Here is a 21,406-nt window from a genome sequence, read left to right on the forward strand (position 1 = left end):
GTACTTGCTGAGCTATGCTCAGAGCACATTTTTATCCAGAAAGGAAATTCCTTTAAGATTGTTTGACAGAGAGCACATAAGGTGAAAATGTGGGGGTGCAAGATCAGGTAAATAGGACAGGTGTGAAATCACTTCATAATGCAGCTCCTGTATGGTGTTTTCTGTCGATCTAGGAAGTTTGCCTACATGAACAACTGGGCCCTAGCTGTACAACATGAATCATTTGAGGCCACTGAAGATGTCCTGTGCTCCCACCTAAAGTCACTGAAAGACTACTTTCGCAGCTAAACCCAAACAAGGCCAAAGAATCGCGCCTCCACTTTAGCAACCACTCAGCAAGAAGAGAGATTAATGCTATCCTCGAAGGGAAACGCCTTAACTGTAACGGCTACCTCAAATACCTAGGAGCTACATTGGACAGGACACACTCTTGCAAGGAGCACCTGACAATGACTTCAAGCAAAATGAGGACAAGAAATTGTGTGGCACTACTTGGGGGGCTCCACAGCAGATACACTCCATCCATCAGCAACTGGCCTTGTCTACTCAGTAGCAGAACACTGTGCACCAGTATGGATTATAACCCATACACAAGCAGAACTGATGTGGCACTAAATCACACTGTAAGCTTTATCAGTGGCACAACATAATCCACCTCTACCATATACTTGCAAACCCTAAGCCATATACCACCATCAGAGATACAACAAAAAATGCTCTCCTCAGAGAATACAACAAGGTAATTAATAACCCTCTGCCCATACATAATGATACAGCTGAGCTGGGAGTGAAGAAGACTTAAATCAAGGAAACCACCACTACTCACTGCTAAAGAGATGATGACCTCCAACTTCGACATTCACAATTTCTGGAAACAGCACTGGTGAGAACACTGCCCATCAAAATGCCAAAGCTTCTTGACAAATGAGAAGTCACCCGGCTTCAATCAATCACGAGAAGTGTAGACAACTTTAAACCGCATACGCGCTACAGAAGAACTGTTGATGCCCTCGACAAATTGGGAAAAATACCAACTCCACATTGCAAATGCATTGCTGAGAAACAAACAATCCGGCATATAGTATGAAGGTTGGAACATTAATAGTGGCAACTACTTATTTACAGCTTGTACAAAATAGACACACATTTCAAAGTTTTAATGACCTTCAAAGTAGTCACCAGCATTGTGTATAACCCGTTGCCAGTGATGTGGAAGTTGTAGGATACTCTTAGCAGTGCCAGTTGTGTTGACAAATTTGTAGCAGTTGTGAATCGAATACTGCGAAGTGTTTAATTCACTTTCGAAATCGAGTTGAACTCACAAGGGCTTAACTCAGGAGAGTGCAGTAGGTGGTGTAGCACTTAGCATCCCCATCAGTCAAACAAATCAGTAACAGCTTGCACTGTACATTCTTGAGCATTGTCCTGCAAAATGATGGTCAGGTCCTGCAGAAAGTTTCATCACTTCTGTCTCTAAGCTGGTCGTAGGTTGTATTCCAAAAATGAACAGCATAGAGACAGAAGTGATGACACTTTCTGCAGGACCTGACCATCATTTTGCAGAACAATGCTCAAGCATGTACAGTGCAAGCTGTTACTGATTTGTTTGACTGATAGGGCTGCTAAGTGCTACACCACCTACTGCACTCTCCTGACTTAAGCCCTCATGAGTTCAACTCTATTTCTAAAGTGAATTAAACACTTAACAACATTCGCTTCAGAACTGCTACAAATTTGTTGGGCAATAGACCGTGCCGCCTGAACTGTCAACACAACTGGCACTGCTAAGAGTATCCTACGACTTCCACATCACTGGCAACGGGTTATACACAATGCTGGTGACTGCTTTGAAGGTCAGTAAAACTTTGAAACATGTATCTATTTTGTGCGAGCTGTAAATAAATAGTTGCCACTATTCATGTTCCAACCCTTGTATAAGAATGTCCAGCTCAAGCTTACAAGAGAAGAGAAGAACCTTCATCAACTTCCTAGCTGCAACAGATGAGGCTAGTGATTATAGTCAATGTCTGAATGTTAATTTGTAATTAAACTGTACATAAAGTCTACAAGATAAGCGATGTATGCCATAAGATGAATAAATGTCAGTCTTAACAGAATGTGAGCAGGCATTATCAAGGAATAGCATCATTTCACTCAGTCTTCCTGGTCATTGTTCTTGGATTGTGTCTGCAAGGCAACTCATCTGCTGACAATAAATGACAGCAATGATGGTTGCACCTCAGGGAAACAATTCTGAGTACACAATTGCTGTTCCACCAGATGTGTAACATTATCTTTTGTGGATGTGCATAAATTTTTGTACAGGGAGTTGCTGCTTTGTTAGGGCTCAACTTTTCCATTCTATTCCTTATGTAAGTAGAAAGACATCACTTCTTGTCATCAGTAACAATCCATGATAGGGAAAGTCAGTGTTGCTCGTGAGCCAATTGATGAGGAGCAAGCAGAGATGGCCACCCACTGATTGTGATTCTGGCTTAGAGCAAGTGGTACCCATTCACCTGATTTTTGAACCTTCCCCATGGCACACAAATGTCATATGTCCTTGGAATGAGCACAGTTCATCACATCTGCCAGTTATCAAGTACACTGACGTGGATCATTGTGGATTGAGACATTTAAACAATCTTCATCAATTCCTGAATGTCTTTCTGAACGTGGACAGTTACTATAGTTGTGTCACGAAAGATGGCAGTCGAGTTTAGGCTTGTTCTACGCACCTATGTCACACATTCACCATCAACCAAAGAGCTTTCAGTAGGGTACTGAGAACTCTGCTGTGAATGGCGTAGTTAATTTATACATTAAACGTGATCATAGCAAGTTGTCATCGATGACTGTGGTGAAAAGTGATAAATTCTGCATAAGCAATCGAGAAACACGATTTGCAGGATATACACTTTCTTCAAGCAACGCACATGCACATACCACAGCTCTCATTTTGAATCGTCACCTATGCAATCTCCGTCCATGCCTCGACATGCGTGGACTGCCATGCTTCATGGATCGGACTGTAACATCGGAACGATCCTCCTTAATACAAAGAAAAACTTTTCTTGTTGTGCTTTGTCCAATGGCATTATCACCGTACATGGTGCAAATATTTCTGGCTGCCTCCACTGCTGTCACCCCTCTACTGAACTCAAGCAGAAGTACATGTCGGAAAGGTTCAGATTTCACCGCTTGGCACTCCATTTTCTAGCATTTGCAACTCCAATCAATATCTCCCAATGACAATATGTACACTCAAATAACAACAGTGAACTACAAATAAAAATTGACAATCGATAAATAAATCGACAGCAACTGGAATTCCAGCATGCAAAACAAAAACACTACAAACTTGTGCACCAACCTAATATTTTATGGATGGCAAAATAGGCCTTCTTAGTTAATGCAATGATAAGAGAAATTCACTGCTGATAATCCATTTCAGGGAAAAATACCAAGAGTGCCAAGATTATCACAGAAGTAAAAAACCAGATTAATTATACAAAACAAATTCCAAAAGACACCCATTAATTTCTACTAGTCAAAACAATAAATTAAGTAAAATAAAGCACAGAGGAAGAAAATAAACATTTACCTCAGTTTTGCATTTTGAATTTAGAAATTCAAACTGGAACTTACTGGTACTTTACAACAGCTAACAATATTCAAAAAATAACACTAGAAATTTACTCACTATTAAATAAATGTGTCCGAGTATGTGACATTTAATATGTTTGAAAAAGATAAGCTACAATAATGTATATGAGAAAAAATTGCACACAACACGCTACAGCCAAAACCAAGAACTAACTCTTCATAGTCTTGCCAGAAATCTTTTAGAAACTTCATACAAACCTTGTGAGCACGCAAAGTTCGGCCCTCACATGCAAGGGTCACATCGCAAAAACTTTCACGCTCTAGCAGTTGGCTGAACATGACTTGCAGATTGTTGTGGTGGTACTTCCACCTCAAACAATACTGCTGTGGCAGCATTCTCTGATGTGTATTCATTTTACTTTAAAAGTTCTTGTTGCCTCCTTATCTGAAATTCTTTCACCACCTAATAATCTGAGCAGTCAGCCAATTTGTATCCAACTGGGCCTTCCTCCTGATTCAGTGTCTTTCTCGGATATTCATGAGTTTCTTCAAGCTCTTCTATCCATGCAAAAGTAAAGAAAGAAATTTTCAAAAAATTAGTAGCAGTCAAAATATTAATGACTAAAATCGCTCTCTCTCTCTCTCTCTCTCTCTCTCTCTCTCTCTCTCTCTCTCTCACACACACACACACACACACACACACACACACACACACACACAAAATAAAAACTAACTAAATATCACCCACCATGCCATTATGGATCCTAGCCTGAACGATACTGAGGAAAATAATCATCTGGAGGTATATGGCCCTCGACTATGTAGGTGAACATTTCTACATACATAAAATTGGAGGGAGGAGGGGGGGAAAAATAAATGTTCATAAACTGAGTTACCATGTTTCAGTTTATGGGTCTATATCTCTCAACGCTTTCACTACACAATGAGTGGTTATGTCTGCTTATTCCACTGTTTGTTACAGAATATTACTGTATCACATTCTATAACCTCCTTCACAATTCAAGAAAGAATAGAAATATTACCAAACACTCAAAAATTTATCCATGGCAAAATAAAATGATAGTGTAAGCTGCTAAAACAAATTCTGACAACATTTCACAAAAATATAATTACCAAGCAATATTTGGCCATCTAATAAATAGCCTAAAGAAGGATAAAGGGAACTGATTGGTCAGCAAAGGCAGCTCATGAACAGTTGCAGAATAAAAATGTACAATTAAAGTTAAGGTATAATGTACAGGATGTCCCAGGAGGAACGGTCAATATACAGGAATGTGACAGAAACTAGCTTTCAAACCAAAAAAGGACTCTAAAATAAATACCTTATTGAAAGCTCTCTACTTCCCAAGCTTATAAGGGGCATTCAAAAAGAAATGAGCAGGAGGAATAATTACAGAAACCAGTACCTGTATGTCAGAAGTATTGACCCCAGCTGTTGAGACACTTGTCCCACTGTGACACAAGGCGGTGAATGGCTCTCTCATAAAATTCCCAGGGCTGCAGTGTTAACCAGTTCTGCAGATACAGCTGGACGTTGTCGTCCACATGAATCATTTGCCCCTCGGAGCCTTTTTAAGAGAACCAAGATGGCCCCCTTCTAATTCACTTCCTGCAGCACGGGACAACAGTGAATGCCCAGCATTACTCGCAAACCTTGACCACCCTTCGCCAAGCGATCAATTCAAAACGAGCAGGCAATCTCACCTGTGGGGTCCTTCTGCTCCACGACAATGCAAAGCCTCATACAGCCAACATGGTTGTAGCACCATTCAGAAATTCAAATGGCAGGTTCTCTGCCACCCTCCATGCAGTCTGGACCTTTCCCCCTGTGATTATGCCATTTTTGGTCGCCTTAAAAAGGCTCTGAGGGGCAAACGATTCCCCTCGGATGCCGATGTCCAGCTGTACGTGCGGAACTGGTTAACATAGCAGCCCCAGGAATTTTATGGGACAGCCATACACCACCCCGTGTCACATGGGACAAGTGTCTCAACAGTCAGGGTCAATACTTCACATGAAGGTACTGGTTTCTGTAATTATGCCTCCGGCTTTCTTTTTGAACACCCTTTACAGAAAGGTGGTGGCCTGTGGCCTGAATGGGGAGGAGGGGTGGGGGTGGGTGTGGGAGGGGGGAGCAACCCAGTGAACACAAGCTCTGAAATGCATACCTCAAGACCTATAAGTGCTTGTTCATTTCTGCTACAGCAAAATATCCACTCATTGTTCTTAAGGTGTACATTTTACATCAAGTTTCCTTGCCTTTTTTACTTTGAATAATCATTCCCAGAACAATGGACACACACTGAATTAGTGATTTTTCGGTTATGTTTAAGTGCAACTGAATAACTCAAAACCTACAGTTTTCCAGATGCTTTTCACCTTAATTAAGACATATTTCGGGCAGGATGGGTTTATGGTGTTTTCAGGTTGTAACGATATGGTGGTAAGGTTCTGTGTGGTATGTGTACTATACTGACAAGGAAATAACAACTGGAACTTGTATTTTAAGGTGAAAAAAGAACACTTGCACGATATCAGGGCAGCAATCAACCCTACATGAAAATTGCTGCACAATTCTGACAGTGTGCAGTTATAACCTTCTGGAAGCCCAGCTTTTAAACTTTGCACGCTCTGGTTGTTGTCACGTGCTCTGCCCCTCTGCAGTCGGCTAATTCCCTGGAGCAAGAACTGTAACAACCACAGCCGACCTACTATATTTGTGGGATACTGAAGATGAGGGAAGAGTTGGAAATCTCTGCCTATTGCATTTTGAAATTTCGTTCGAGAACAGTCATGTTATTCTACGTGAAAGATCGTAAGTTATATAAGTATATAATATGTTAACTTCATGCACATATACGTTCATTTTATATGTGCCTCAAAATTAAATTTAATAAACCTAACTAACAGAAGAAAGTAGGTTTACATTGGAACCACAAAAAGAAGTATCAACACTTGCCTAACTGAACATAAAAGGAACTGTCGACTGGGACACACAGACAAATCGGCTGTAGCAGAACATGTTTTTGAAACGGGTGACCATGAAATAAAATTTAGTGAGACGAGCGTTCTAGCTAACACATCGCATTATTATGCACGTATGTATAGAGAGGCTGTAGAGATTTTTAAACACCACAATAATTTTAACAGGAAAGAAGAAGGATTGAAGTTAGATAAGATATGGCGATCGACTTTGTACCAAAGATGTGACAATCTATTACCTTCGATTGAGAGTAATGACGCCAGCCAGAGATAGTTTTACTGTTGACAACACGTGGCGAGTGGTGGCGCCCTCTACGCGCTCTATATAAATAGGACCTCCACGGCCTAGCAGCCAGTTGTAGATCACCTCAGATGATGTTGCCCGCAGCTGGCAACGAAACGTCAGGGAGAAGTATTTCTACTATTGGACCACGGCCTCTTAGCCTGGAAGTTTTAATTACTGAAGACACCGGCCATGAAAGCCTACACGCTATGATTAGACGCCTCTACGGGGAGGGTATGTTGGTTATGGTACGACGATTGGAGAGCCTACGCAAGAAGAAGGCCCAGCAGCTTTGTTCGCTCACTTTCTTGCTACGTTGTTGTGACACCGGTACAGTTCCGAAGTTTTTGAAGGTGAGAAGATTGTTTCATTCAGCGCAAGCTAGCCGTATCTATTCACGCATGGAACTGGCAATGCTACGAGAACGGATCCATCAAACACTTCGAGGACTGGCGGTAACATACAGTCAACTATTAAATCTCCATCTATTTATTAGCAATACAATGCAGGTTTGCGATTGGAATAAGGTAGATGGGCTAACATTTAGATCCATGGAACATAGTGCAGAACTGTCTTCTACTAGGCAGAAGAAGAAGAAGTTTGATAATCTACAGAAGAGCAGACAGGAAACACCGGTTATAGACAATTCTCGAACGGTTATAAATTTGTCTGGAAAAGAATTATCCTGGGAAGAAACTTCTGTTCTCTCGAAAGGAGGAAATTTTGCAATTACTCCACTGAAGATTCCAACGGAGGATATTGTAGCTAATATAGAGGCGGGGATTTGGCTGTTACCATCACACACTGCTGATGAAGTTAGGACGGAAACAGCCAGGATACTGCGTAAAGCTAAGCCACCTAGCAGTAATCTGTCTCAAGGAGAAAAGAAAGCATTACGGGAGATTAATGCGGACAAGAGTATTATTGTACTTTCTGCTGACAAGGGAAATGCTACCGTGGTGATGAAAGAGTGAAGACTACCACAAGAAGATCAGTGACCTTTTGGATCTTACCACTTATAAAAAGTTGAAAAAGGATCCTACAACGAAAGTGTTGACAGTTACCAATCAATTAATAAAAAAGTCTTCTATTCCTTCAGAGGATAAAAAAGATCTTTGCAAAACGGAAGCTTATCCTCCAATATTATATGGGCTACCTAAGGTGCATAAACCTAATGTCCCACTGAGACCGATAGTAAGTGCTATTGGATCCCCTACTCAAGAGCTGACTAGACATCTTGCCACCTTGTTACAAACGTTTATTGGAAAAATTGATCATCATATTAAAAACTCTATGCACTTCATCGAAAAATTGAAGGAGATTACTGTCAGCCCCAGTGATATTCTTGGCAGCTTTGATGTGGTGTCTCTGTTCACCATGGTTCCTGTCAATGAAGTTCTTGCTTGCATATCTGACATATTTCCTACTGATAAAGTAGCTTTGTTTAGACATTGCCTTTGCACGAATTATTTTCAGTACAATAATGAGTTCTATGAACAAATTAATGGAGTGGCAATGGGTAGCCCTCTAAGTCCAGCCGTTGCTAATATTTGTATGGAATTTTTTGAACAGCAAGCACTGCAGTCAGCCATAAAAAGGCCTTTGAAGTGGTATCGGTATGTGGACGACACTTTTGTCATATGGAATCACGGTGAAGAAGAACTGAACCGTGTTTTGAAGCATTTGAATAGCATCAGTTCAAAAATACAATTCACTATGGAGACAGAAAGTAATGGACAGATTAATTTTTTGGACGTCTCAGTAATTAAACGAGCAGATGGGACTCTGGGTCACAAAGTCTACAGAAAAGATATGCATACCGATCGTTATCTTCATAAGGATTCAAACCATCATCCCAGGCAGAAGAGAGGTATTATCAAGACATTGGTGGGCTAATAAAATCTGTGAGCCAGCTTATTTGCAAGAGGAACTAAACCACTTGCGAACCGCTTTCCAGAAAAATGGGTACGTTGGGTACGAGCACTCCATCCCAGAAGAAAAATGTCCGAAAACGTGCAACAACAACCACCACCATCGGTGGGGAAAGTTTTTCTTCCATTCATTCACAATATTACGGACCGCATCGAGAAAGTGCTGGCCAAGTTCAGAGTAGAAACAATCTTCAGACCCACCAAGAAGATTAGTGAATGCTTAAGATCGGCGAAAGATGCAAGACACCCTTTAGCTACTCCTGGTGTGTATAAGATTCCGTGTAGTTGTGGGAAGGTTTACATTGGAACCACAAAAAGAAGTATCAAGACTTGCCTAACTGAACATAAAAGGAACTGTCGACTGGGACACACGGACAAATCGGCTGTAGCAGAACATGTTTTTGAAACGGGTGACCATGAAATAAAATTTAGTGAGACGAGCGTGCTAGCTAAGACATCGCATTATTATGCACATATGTATAGAGAGGCTGTAGAGATTTTTAAACACCACAATAATTTTAACAGGAAAGAAAAAGGATTGAAGTTAGATAAGATATGGCGATCGACTTTGTACCAAAGATGTGACACTCGATTACTTTCGATCGAGAGTAATGATGCCAGCCAGAGATAGTTTTACTGTTGACAACATGTGACGAGTGGTGGCACCCTCTACGCGCTCTATATAAACAGGACCTCCACGGCCTAGCAGCCAGTCGTAGACTCACCTCAGATGATGTTGCCCGCAGCTGGCAACGAAACGTCAGGGAGAAGTATTTCTACTATTGGACAACGGCCTCTTAGCCCCGAAGTTTTAATTACTGAAGACGCCGGCTGTGAAAGCCTACACGTTATGATAACAGAAGAAAAATTATGAAAAGAGGTTAATGACTTTTGATTTACAATTTAATCATGCCAGTCCTGCTGAAGAATACCGCATTTCACACGAATTTACGTCACTTTAACAGCGCCAGCAGTGGTTTTGGCAGAAGAATGACTTCTCCAGGACATGAGCAGGAACACATGCTGAACACGGCAAAAACGCATTAATGTTCAATATGTCCCAATAAATTAAGTGAAAAGTATGTGACAAAATGTAATTTGCATTTATATGGTAATGAGAAATCCTTGGTCGATGAATGGAATCTTAGGCTTAACTAGTGACACCATCTGCTTACACATCAACAATCCCCATGTGCTTGTTGCTATCTAACACTACCCATCCCAGCATGCTACCAACTCCAAACCAACAAATTCATTCTTTGTGTACCTGACACACAACATCCTTACGCATTAACCATTTCTCATTTGAAGAGAAGAAGTACAAACAAACCGATGGCATGGCCATGAGCACAAAAAAAACATCATCATAAGACAACTTGTTATGGACCATCTGGAGGCAACCATAGCCACCCAAATTCCCCAGCCCCCTTGTCTGGTTCTAATCCACCAATGAAATATTCATATCTAGACCATGGACCAAGAAACTATTCCCCATGCCTTTAGAGTCGCAACACCTTCTCTCCCACCCACTTCACTTGGTCCCCCTAAGCCCTTGTGCCACTTTCCTGGATGCTGACCTATATTTCTCTGATGGTGATATCCAAATATCTGTCCATATCAAGCTCATTAGCTAACAACAATACCTGCATTTTATAGCGGTCATACATTTGACACAAATAAGTCTCCCCTGTATAGTCTAACCACCTGCGGATATCACATCTAAGTACTAGCAATTTCTTGCCTAATATATTGAACACATTACTAAGGCTTTTCGCAGACAAGCATTATCCCCCAAATCTATCCATACACATTTCCTGTGCCGTATCAACATATGCCCCTAATCCTCTGATGAACTCCAGGAACCAGCTGCAAAGAGTCCTCCCTTACCCCCCTCATATCATCCTGGACTGGAACAACTTGACCATATCCTTTGCCGTAGTTGTTCTTACTTACACCCAATACCCTACACCATTCTTATGTCACACCCACTCCCAAGCCTTTGTCATCTAGATTGCAACCCTGTGGAAGAATCAGGTGCAAGACCTGTCCAATAAACACACCCAGTACATCCTACTCCAGCCCACTTCCATGCTTACCCTGTCCTAAATGAGGCAGGGCCACCTTTGAGAGTGGTCATAGCATACTACAGATCTGCTGGAATTTTTACTAGCTGTTGTGCCTAAATAAATGGTTACCACAAAATTGCGGCCAACAGTGGAATTGAATGTCCAGTAATTGTACATACTGCTGAGCACAACATGCTCAATTCCAATGACTGCTTCACAACCATGCTATCTAGATCCTTCCCTCCAAAACCAGATGGGAACTGCCGCTGTAACACATTTTTGGATCCCATAATCCTCCTGGTCTTAATCTTCACCAGCCTGTCCTACATCCAATGTCATTTCTGTCCTATGACCTGAGCCAGCCCAGTTTATCTTGCAATGTCAATGGCCATCCAAGGTGGCTACATTGGTTCCTGTCAGATGACTGAAGTTAAGCATTGTTGGACATGGCCAATACTTTGGATAGGTGACCTAATGGATATGCCACATGCCATTGACAATTTTCTCTTTGCCTTTACAGCAGAAGGGACAGAGGAGTGGTGTCATTAAGTTCCTGATCACCACTCTGTTTCTACATCCTGAAACTTTCTGCAGTGTCTCATGAAGTGAGGGCATCCAACACTGGTGGTGGTGGTGGTGTTGATATGTCCACCAGATGGGCATGTTAAGCTTAGCAGGCCCTTGGTGATCTTCCAAGAGGAGTAGGCTATGAGCCAACACTGGGTCTCCCCCCCCCCCCTATCTCTCTCTCTCTCTCTCTCTCTCTCTCTCTCTCTCTCTCTCTCTCTCACACACACACACACACACACACACACACACACACACACACACACACACACACACCATTACATCATATGCACTAACACACACAGCTCTCATATTTCATATAGGGTGGGTGCCTCTGGGTGTGGCGGACAGGAATAACATTTCCAATTAGGCAGATGATCCTGCCCTTCCGGATCTACCAGCCATTAGTGCATACAACTTTGCTTTGCATTTCATCTTGTATTCACACCACCTCCTTTAGCCCTCTTCCATTATTTTATTCCCCCAGCCATACCACTGTGTACAGTTCCCAACTCCTCCTGCGTATAGCACCAGTCAAGCTGCAGTTCCAGCACAGTGTAGTCAGCTGTGACAATATAGGTGTGCAGATGTGTGTGTACTCTACAGTTCTAAAGAATAATTTGTCCTAAAGCTAGAAATGATTTCAGCATTTTTTATGTGCCTACTGATGATTCAGTAATTCAACTACTCAATGAGTTGTTACCTTTCCTCCTTCAATTGCATTTATTCAGTTGCTCATGGACATAATGCAAAAAATGATTACTACATTATCACTAGCAACTGAGGTTTGGCAGATGAACAATATGTAAGATGTTAAAGCAATTTTCAATGTCAAAGTTACTTTTGGCATTACATTTAGAATTAATACAGCTGGCATAATAATCCTGATCTCTAACTATTATCCATTTACTTGGAAAATATGGTCATGAAATCAATTTTATACAGAATCTATGAGAAAAGGTCATGTAGTCACTAAATGGAAGAGGGGATATAGAATGACTGCTGTCAAAGTGACAAACTACTTTGCCTTCTTCAGACAGAATTAACGTATTGCACTTAATATTTTTCTCCTACTGGTAGCTTAACACCTACACCACTACAATGAGATTTATTACAGGATGACAGCTATCCACATGCCATAAGAATAAAGGCATGTTTACAATGAATATTACAGCAGGAAATTATTGACATTGGACATGCAGAAAGAAGGAAAGGAAGGAAGATTAGGGTTTAACATCCCGTCAACAGCTTCACAGGCAGAAAGAGTTTGACAAAATTTCCATTTAGTGCAAAGAATCATAACTCTCTTTACATGTGCTTAAATCCAAGACATTACATTTACAAAAGAAAAAGAAATCAATTTTAACATATTACAATATTAGTGTCTAAAATATGCAGCAAGTAACTTTTAAATATTTCAGGGTGGTACAAAGAAATGATACAAAATGGGACGAATATGTGAAATCATTGTTAGATAAGGCAAATGCAAGATTAAGTGCAGTTGTAAAGGAATCGCAAGACACTAATGTGACTAGTTCTCTGCTCCAGCATGTGGAGCCATTACCTATTACAATCAGTTAAATTCAAAGACACTGGCAGCTTTGACATCAGTGCGAAATTACGAAGAGACAGAATGGCCAGTACTTACTTTCTGGAGGCTATATTCCAGCAGTGTTATAGACACATACAGAAGTACACAAAACTGTCCTACCTTCTGAGACTACTACTTTCTTCCTCACTACGGAAAAAGGGGTAATTTGGGAAACGTTAGAAAGTAGGCGAGGCAGGTCACTCAGACCTCCGGATGAGAAGACTCACCTGAAGTGAGAACAAAAGGAGATTAAGATGGTCCATAATGCTTGGTAGTTTGCTTATAAAACTGTTATCAATTTTGAGCTGAGAGAGAGAGAGAGAGAGAGAGAGAGAGAGAGAGAGAGAGAGAGGAAGTTGCCCAAAAACAAATTTGCTCTCAGGGTGAGTTATTTTTGAATCTTGTATCACAGAAGGAATGCCCTAATCCACAATTGCATTAACTACTATTTGAAACAGCATCTTTTTCTCCAAACAGGGTTGCCAACAGTTTTTAGATGTGAAAATGCATATTTCAAAACAATATTACTGATTTAAAGGGGAAATATCTCATATTAAAATGCCCAATTAAGATCATAATTGACTGTTTACAAATAAGAAGAAATAATTTCTTTAACTTTTACACTAACATCTGTCAAAAGCAACATGCTTCATACTTATTTTATCTTTATTTCACCAAGAGGAATAGCAATTCCTGAAAACCTTTTTTCTGTGAGTCTTTGATTAGCCTCAGAGGTCAGATTATTAGGTGATATAAGTTATTCCTCTTCTTGCTGTCGTTTTTGTTTAAATATTTTTCTACATGACAAAATCTTCTTTTTCTCCACAGCAAGTTTTTGTTGCTTGGCTTCCTCCTGAACTGTTCTTTTTTTTTCCTCTCCATATTTTTGTTTTTGCTTTTCTTCCTCCTCCTCCTCCTCCTCCTAGGTAGAGCCAGTATTTTTTTTGTATGCACACTGCACCAAAAGAAAGCAGCTCTTCGTAAGTACTTTTTCTGGATTGTCATACAATTTCATTTTACTTTTTACTGTCATAACACTGGCAGTTTTTTCTGAGTGTGATGTGCAGTTCTCTATAAGACATCTTTTTACACAGAAAAATCCCCTTTCAACCTCAGCCCTCCCAGGCGACATGCCTAAAGCTGCTTTCACCTCAGAACATAGTAAAAGTGACTTCTAACAAAAAAAGTAAGTATAAGAAAAAAGTAACTACAAGTAACAAAAGTGATTTATTGATAGCACTGCTGCAGAATTTCAAACTTCCTTTTAGTTTCTTCTACTGAAGGTTTACATCGCCCAGTTAAGTTTCTCATGCAAATCAATACTTTAGAGCATAGATAAAATATAGGATTCTTTAAAGTAACAACTGTATCATGTCTGGCTGTAACTAATTATGCAAAAACTTTTACATTGCCTTTGCTCAGTCTTAATCAGTCTTAACAAAATAAACAATGAGATGTGCAGTAGCTCCACTTTTCCCACCAAAAACATTGGACACCACATCTGACTCAAGGATTTGCTTCACAGTGTTCAGATTTTTCGAAACAAAGGTGTGAATAGTCAGGTAGAAGATTTTTGATGCTATCTTTATAACAAAATAATTGACTGGCAGTCGTTTACTTGCGACAATACATGATTTGCTTAGTTGCACTGCTTGTACACCAGAGTTTCTTCAGAATCAGTGTCCTTGTACAAATCAGTAAAGTGATTTAAGTACATTTCTTCCTGTTAAAATCTCACATTGATGAAGCATGCTAGCTTTTGATTCAGCATTGGAAGCTCTCAAATCCATCAAAAGTGTGTAGTCCTTTTAAATGATGCTACAGGCAAGAATTTGGAAAACCCAATTTTCTGGTCATGTTTGTTTCAATAAACAATTAACAATTATATCAAATTGTCTAGTAACACTCATTTTAGTTTACCACATACCAGTGCAAAGCCTGCTGACCTCTTCATTAAAATTCAAGCACTCAAGTCTTCATTCCATTAGAAAGAACTTTGCCGTGTTTTTTCCTCAGTGCTGCTACTGCACCATTTTCAAATTCAACTTTGTAGTTATTTTAACAAGAGTTTAAATACCACCCTGATTTTTTTTGCAGACAAACTCCTTGGTGCCAATGTGAGAATACGAAGTTTTTGGCATGAACAGAAGTGTGTATTTTCTTCCTTTCTAGTCTGCCAACAGCTGAGTATAATCAGAATGTTTCATATACTCGTTTTTAGTTGAACCTGCAGACCACTATAACTCAACTGGATGAAAGCCAACCAACAGATGCCACTTGGCTACTTATTAAGCTTTGAGTCTCATTAACTTTGCACTTGATGTAGTCTTTTAAATTGTGTTTAACCCTCTGATTGTTAAGAGGACAAGCCCCAAGAGAACTCTAACTTATTGCACCCTCTACTCTGCACATATTCATCAGATGAAAGCAAAGCCAAAACAGCAATAAATTTGTTACAAATTTCCACAGGACAAATTTGCTTTTGGATAGTTCCACCCTGAGCAAACATTTTTTTACCTGGACATGTCTTGCTGAAGTTACAGAGCATCATCAAATGGTTTGTTATTTTCAGTCTTGTTGCCACATGAACCACAAAAATCACAGCATGTGGTAAAAAATTTGACTTCAGCGAAATATGTCTGTGTAAAAAGAAGGGAAAAAGTGTGCACCCTCAAGGCAGAACCTATTCAAAAGCAAATTTATTTGTGAGCAAACATCGACAAAAGAGTGAGCTGAAGACGAATACTCCAAGGAAAACACATCTGAGGAAATTTGATATATGTAGAGAAAAAGATGCTCTCACAAATAGATCACGCACCCCTTCCAAGATACCAAGGCCCAAAACATCACTCACTCTGGCATAATCCTCACACCTGTCTCTCTCAAAAACTATGAACCGAAAAGTGACAAAACATACAGGATTTATAAATAATCTAACAGGATATAAGATCACAAAAGGAGAGGTTTCTAAACCAAATGCGATAAGACATCAAGCTATTTTCAACATGGGAGAATTTTTGTCAAGACAAATGTTACTGACAACTTTTGTGTGCCAAAGAAATAGTTTGGGAAATGACAAAGCTTACATAATGTGCACAATGCAGACCATTCAACTACATTGCCATGTTCTTTTGCATTATCACAATTACTCATTGAATTACAACACCTTGAAGATGGTTAAAATTTTTAAAATGTTGCAGTAAAATCTACACTCCTTCCACTTAAAAGACCTCTACTCAAAAAGTATTAAAATTTATAAATCTCCACTGTGATCAAATACCAAACCTGCACGTCAAATTTCAACAAAAGAAGTGATGTGGACCCCCTAGATTACTTGACATCAAATCACCCCTAGACTAATGGCATTTTTTGCTATTAATTTCTCACAAATATATTGAATGCAAATGTGTGAAACAACAAATCTCATTGGCTGATATCAACCCCCCCTCCCCCCCAAATTTTAACAACATATCTCATTGGCTGGTATCAACCCCCCCCCCCCCCCCCAATTTTATTAGTGCACTTTCAGGAAACATTATACTCATCCAAAAAAATTAATGACAATACAATAACAAAGTAAAATATTAAAGACTATGGACTAAAGTACAAATATTACAAAACCACATTAAACTTAAATAAAAATTGGATAAATGTATTTAAAGTATCCTCTGAAGATCAAGTGGTTAAAATTAGTTTCAAAAGGCATTACTTTCACTTTTCCACATATTAATATAAGATTAGTTTCCCCGTAAAAAGAGAAGTGATGTTTAACATTGTCCTAAACAGATCCCATATCTTTGTGAAAGTTATAGTGAGATAGCGTCCCTTGCGATTGTGGCGACTAGGCTGATCTGTAGCGCTGTCTGAGGTCTAAATTAGGTCGGAAGGTGACAACTTTGTTTGACACTTGGTGAAGCTAACAAATATGAATACGAAATGAAGTCTGAAGAGATTTATCTGTAGGTTATCCTTGTATTGATGTTTGCTCTGTACAAAATTCAGTTTTCATTACAACAAAGTAAAACCACAAGGTGCAAGGTAAATGAAGACAATAAAAGACAAATTGTGACAGTTATTTTGGTCCTGGTTAGTAAAACCACAAGGTGCAAGGTAAATGAAGACAATAAAAGACAAATTGTGACAGTTATTTTGGTCCTGGTTTCATACATATAGCATATACAACAGGAAAAAATGTGTGTAGGAGAGGGGGAACATGTAACTCTTACCCCTCCTGATACTATCTTGCCAGCAAATACACTGCATCCCGTAAACAAGTTGTTAACTGTTGTAGTCGCACCACAGCCATTACATGCTAAAGGGCAGATGAGAAAGCCACGGGTTAAGGGACAGTATCATACATGGATGAAAGGTGGTATTACCTCATTTTAACTTTGCTACCATGAGGACATACACAATTGCTACATGGTTAATTAAACTGCTCTCTTGGCAATAATATAATAAATACAATACATCCCATTAATGATATGGCCAGTCTTCTAGACAACGGGAATCACTGATGTATTCTTTGGACAGTGACATCATGTGTTTCGTAGCTGGCATCAGCAATATCTTCATATGTTGTTTGTGTTCTTTAATAATATATGATTTAATTATTTTGAGTAGTTGCTTAGATTATGTTGCATACTAGACACATCTAGGTCTACTACAGATTGCAATTACACTACAGGTTACGTTAGGGTAGTGGTGTTTAACGTCTCGTCGACAACGAGGTCATTAGAGACGGAGCGCAAGCTCGGGTTAGGGAAGGATGGGGAAGGAAATCGGCCGTGCCCTTTCAAAGGAACCATCCCAGCATTTGCCTGAAACGATTTAGGGAAATCACGGAAAACCTAAATCAGGATGACCGGAGACGGGATTGAACCGTCGTCCTTCCGAATGCGAGTCCAGTGTGCTAACCACTGCGCCACCTCGCTCGGTAATTACACTAAAGGATCCAGTACTGTCATTCTGCTTTCCACTCTTTCTTAATGATGTGGCAACAGACTAATCTGTGGTGCAGCCTAGGGTCTGAGTTAGGTTGAAGTAACAGTTTGGTTGTGAAACCAACGAAACTATGATAACATTTTTTTTTAATACCTTGTGTAGCCCATAATTGTGATGTTTCGAGGCATTGGTCTTTCCTGAGTCACTTATCTCCACCATATTAATGGTGCCACAGGTCTTTTGGCATGGTATCGCATTATTTACTAATTGTGATATGGTTCACATGCCAAACATGGATACACACATCTCTCTGTCTTTCTCTATGAAATAGAAGGTACACAGATATGCAGACATACTATACATACATCGCTACAAACATTTCAGACATTTTCTGACCACCCTGTGTGTGTGTGTGTGTGTGTGTGTGTGTGTGTGTGTGTGTGTGTGTGTCTATATATATATAAAAAAACAAAGATGTAGTGACTTACCAAATGAAAGTGCTGGCAGGTCGACAGACACACAAACAAACACAAACATGCACACAAAATTCAAGCTTTCTGCTTGTGTCTGTATATGTGTGGATGGATATGTGTGTGTGTGCGAGTGTATACCTGTCCTTTTTTCCCCCTAAGGTAAGTCTTTCCGCTCCGGGATTGGAATGACTCCTTACCCTCTCCCTTAAAATCTACATCCTTTCGTCTTTCCCTCTCCTTCCCTCTTTCCTGATGAGGCAACAGTTTGTTGCAAAAGCTTGAATTTTGTGTGCATGTTTGTGTTTGTTTGTGTGTCTGTCAACCTGCCAGCACTTTCATTTGGTAAGTCACTACATCTTTGTTTTTAGATATATTTTTCCTACGTGGAATGTTTCCCTCTATTATATATATATATATATATATATATATATATATATATATATATATATATATATATATATATATATATATATATATATATATATAAAACAAAGATGAGGTGACTTACCGAACAAAAGCGCTGGCAGGTCGATAGACACACAAACAAACACAAACAAACACAAACATACACAAACATACACACAAAATTCAAGCTTTCGCAACAAACTGTTGCCTCATCAGGAAAGAGGGAAGGAGAGGGGAAGACGAAAGGAAGTGGGTTTTAAAGGAGAGGGTAAGGAGTCATTCCAATCCCGGGAGCGGAAAGACTTACCTTAGGGGGAAAAAAGGACAGGTATACACTCGCACACACGCACATATCCATCCACACATACAGACACAAGCAGACTGTGTCCGTATGTGTGGATGGATATGTGCGTGTGTGCGAGTGTATACCTGTCCTTTTTTCCCCCTAAGGTAAGTCTTTCCGCTCCCGGGATTGGAATGACTCCTTACCCTCTCCTTTAAAACCCACTTCCTTTCGTCTTCCCCTCTCCTTCCCTCTTTCCTGATGAGGCAACAGTTTGTTGCGAAAGCTTGAATTTTGTGTGTATGTTTGTGTTTGTTTGTGTGTCTATCGACCTGCCAGCGCTTTTGTTCGGTAAGTCACCTCATCTTTGTTTTTATATGATAAAACAGTATATTATATGAGGCTTTATCCCACGTACAAACATCTTGAACGAACAATTAAGTAAATATAGTGGCCATTCCTACCGCACAATCTTAATCCCAAAGCAACTTGTTTGGGATGCTCTCCAGAGGCATGTTGCTCGTCAATCTTCCCCTCCACACCCTTGCCATGCCGAGTGCATCTTTGCAAAAAGAACATAATTAACTTCTTGTGGAGTTAACAAACACCAGCAGCCTTAAAAATTGCTTTGCGTGTTTTAGGCCTATTGCTTTACTAGACAGTCACTTTTCACTACTAAACTTGCATTTGCAGTCAGTAAGCTGTAAACATCACAGATGTCTGAGAAAAAAACTGTACGATGTTTTATTTGGCTTATGTTGCATGCTCTATATCTAGACTGTAGGAGATCCACAGCACTTAAATTGGAATAAACTTAAAGAGCGATTTCAATGCTGGTAATGCTCATTAAATCCTAGAGTCAAATTCCTGAGGATTCTGTCACCCTCCATACACCATAAGAAATGATAAGACTAAACAATTCAGTACATGATTCACTATCAGTTCAATAATTCACCAATGAAATTAAAATTATTTAAATTTCTTTTTCAAAATCACTCTTATGATAAAATGAAACCCTTTTTGTGTTACCATATGTTTACACTGTGATGCTACTACAGACTCTCCTACAGAACTCAACCCAAGTGCCTAAAGGTAATATATGTCTTGGGTATTACAAATACATAAAAATATGGAAGTAGCAAGTTTTATAATGTTCCTGGTGCCTGTTCATTATATTAATCACAAAAACATTGAATTTTTTCCATGAGCTGGATCAAATGGTCTTGTGAACTTGCTGAGAATTATGTTTCAGTAAAAGTTATGGAAGACCCATTCTACTTGTGGTACAAGTTATGTACTGAATCCCTTGTATTTTTTTGTAAATTAGAAATCTTATATGTAGGCCTACGTAACATGCATCAAAATACTCTGAGACATGTCCATTACCTAATATACACTTTCTGAATTTGCCATACAGCTTCAGTTTTTGTGACAAAAAGTGCATTAAACAGGGCAAAGTGAGTTTGAATATGGTGCAAGTATAAACACTAGCCTACCTACATGTCAATATGTTGCCAGTCTTTACTTGGCATATTCATATTCATTGGTATTGCCAACTCTCAAACAAATTATCACCTTTCAACCTAAGCCACACTTGAGCTACACTACAGATCAGTCTGTCACCACAATCATGATTTCAGAGGGGAGTTCCAAGAGCACACTCTAGTCCTCCCTCTTTCCGTCTAATTTGAATATGGGGACTAATGATGTAGGTCAATAAAAATCTTCTATTAAGCACCATGAGCTAGTAAACCAATATCTAGATCAACAGTAAATATAAAAAGAAAAAATAATAGTTCCATTCTTTGTCAGTGGAACAGACATTCATGCAAATAAATTCTTTGAACAAATATGTGGTAGTATGCCCTAGTGTGAATTAATTCTGACCAGAGAATATGAAATGTGTCAAATCTGTGTTGTTTACACTAAGGTGCAAACACCAGTTCCACACATCACTCACTCATTAATATGTGGGGTGACACAGGTATCATAAAGACAGAACTTTGCCTTGGAAGTAGAATGAGCCAAGTGGTAAATATGCTGACAGGAGCAGCTACAGTAACCTGTTGCTGTATGTTACAGTAATACAAAACTATTGCTAATTTTAATAAATGCAGAATTACAACTTTGATTCATCTGGTATATGTTGCTACTTTCTGTTAAATATGAAACTGGTTTTCAATCTGGGAAATACAACAGAGCTACAAATGGTTTACATACCATATTAACAGTGTGGGTCTCACTGAATCATTTG

The 21,406-nt window shown here is 39.5% G+C and overlaps 1 protein-coding gene across 7 annotated transcripts in view; it reads right to left on the minus strand.

Moving 5' to 3' along the window:
- The window catches only part of LOC126483868 (longitudinals lacking protein, isoforms H/M/V-like), a 155,820-nt gene that overhangs the window by 131,797 nt on the left and 2,617 nt on the right, over positions 1 to 21,406 (minus strand). For all 7 annotated transcript variants that reach the window (XM_050107151.1, XM_050107143.1, XM_050107098.1 and 4 more), the window contains one exon: positions 3,865 to 4,164. In XM_050107151.1, the coding sequence (XP_049963108.1) occupies positions 3,865 to 4,020 (156 nt within the window). In that variant the 5' untranslated portion in view covers positions 4,021 to 4,164. The remainder of the gene's footprint in view (positions 1 to 3,864; positions 4,165 to 21,406) is intronic.

Source organism: Schistocerca serialis, chromosome 1 (assembly GCF_023864345.2).
Source record: "Schistocerca serialis cubense isolate TAMUIC-IGC-003099 chromosome 1, iqSchSeri2.2, whole genome shotgun sequence".
NCBI lineage: Eukaryota > Metazoa > Arthropoda > Insecta > Orthoptera > Acrididae > Schistocerca > Schistocerca serialis.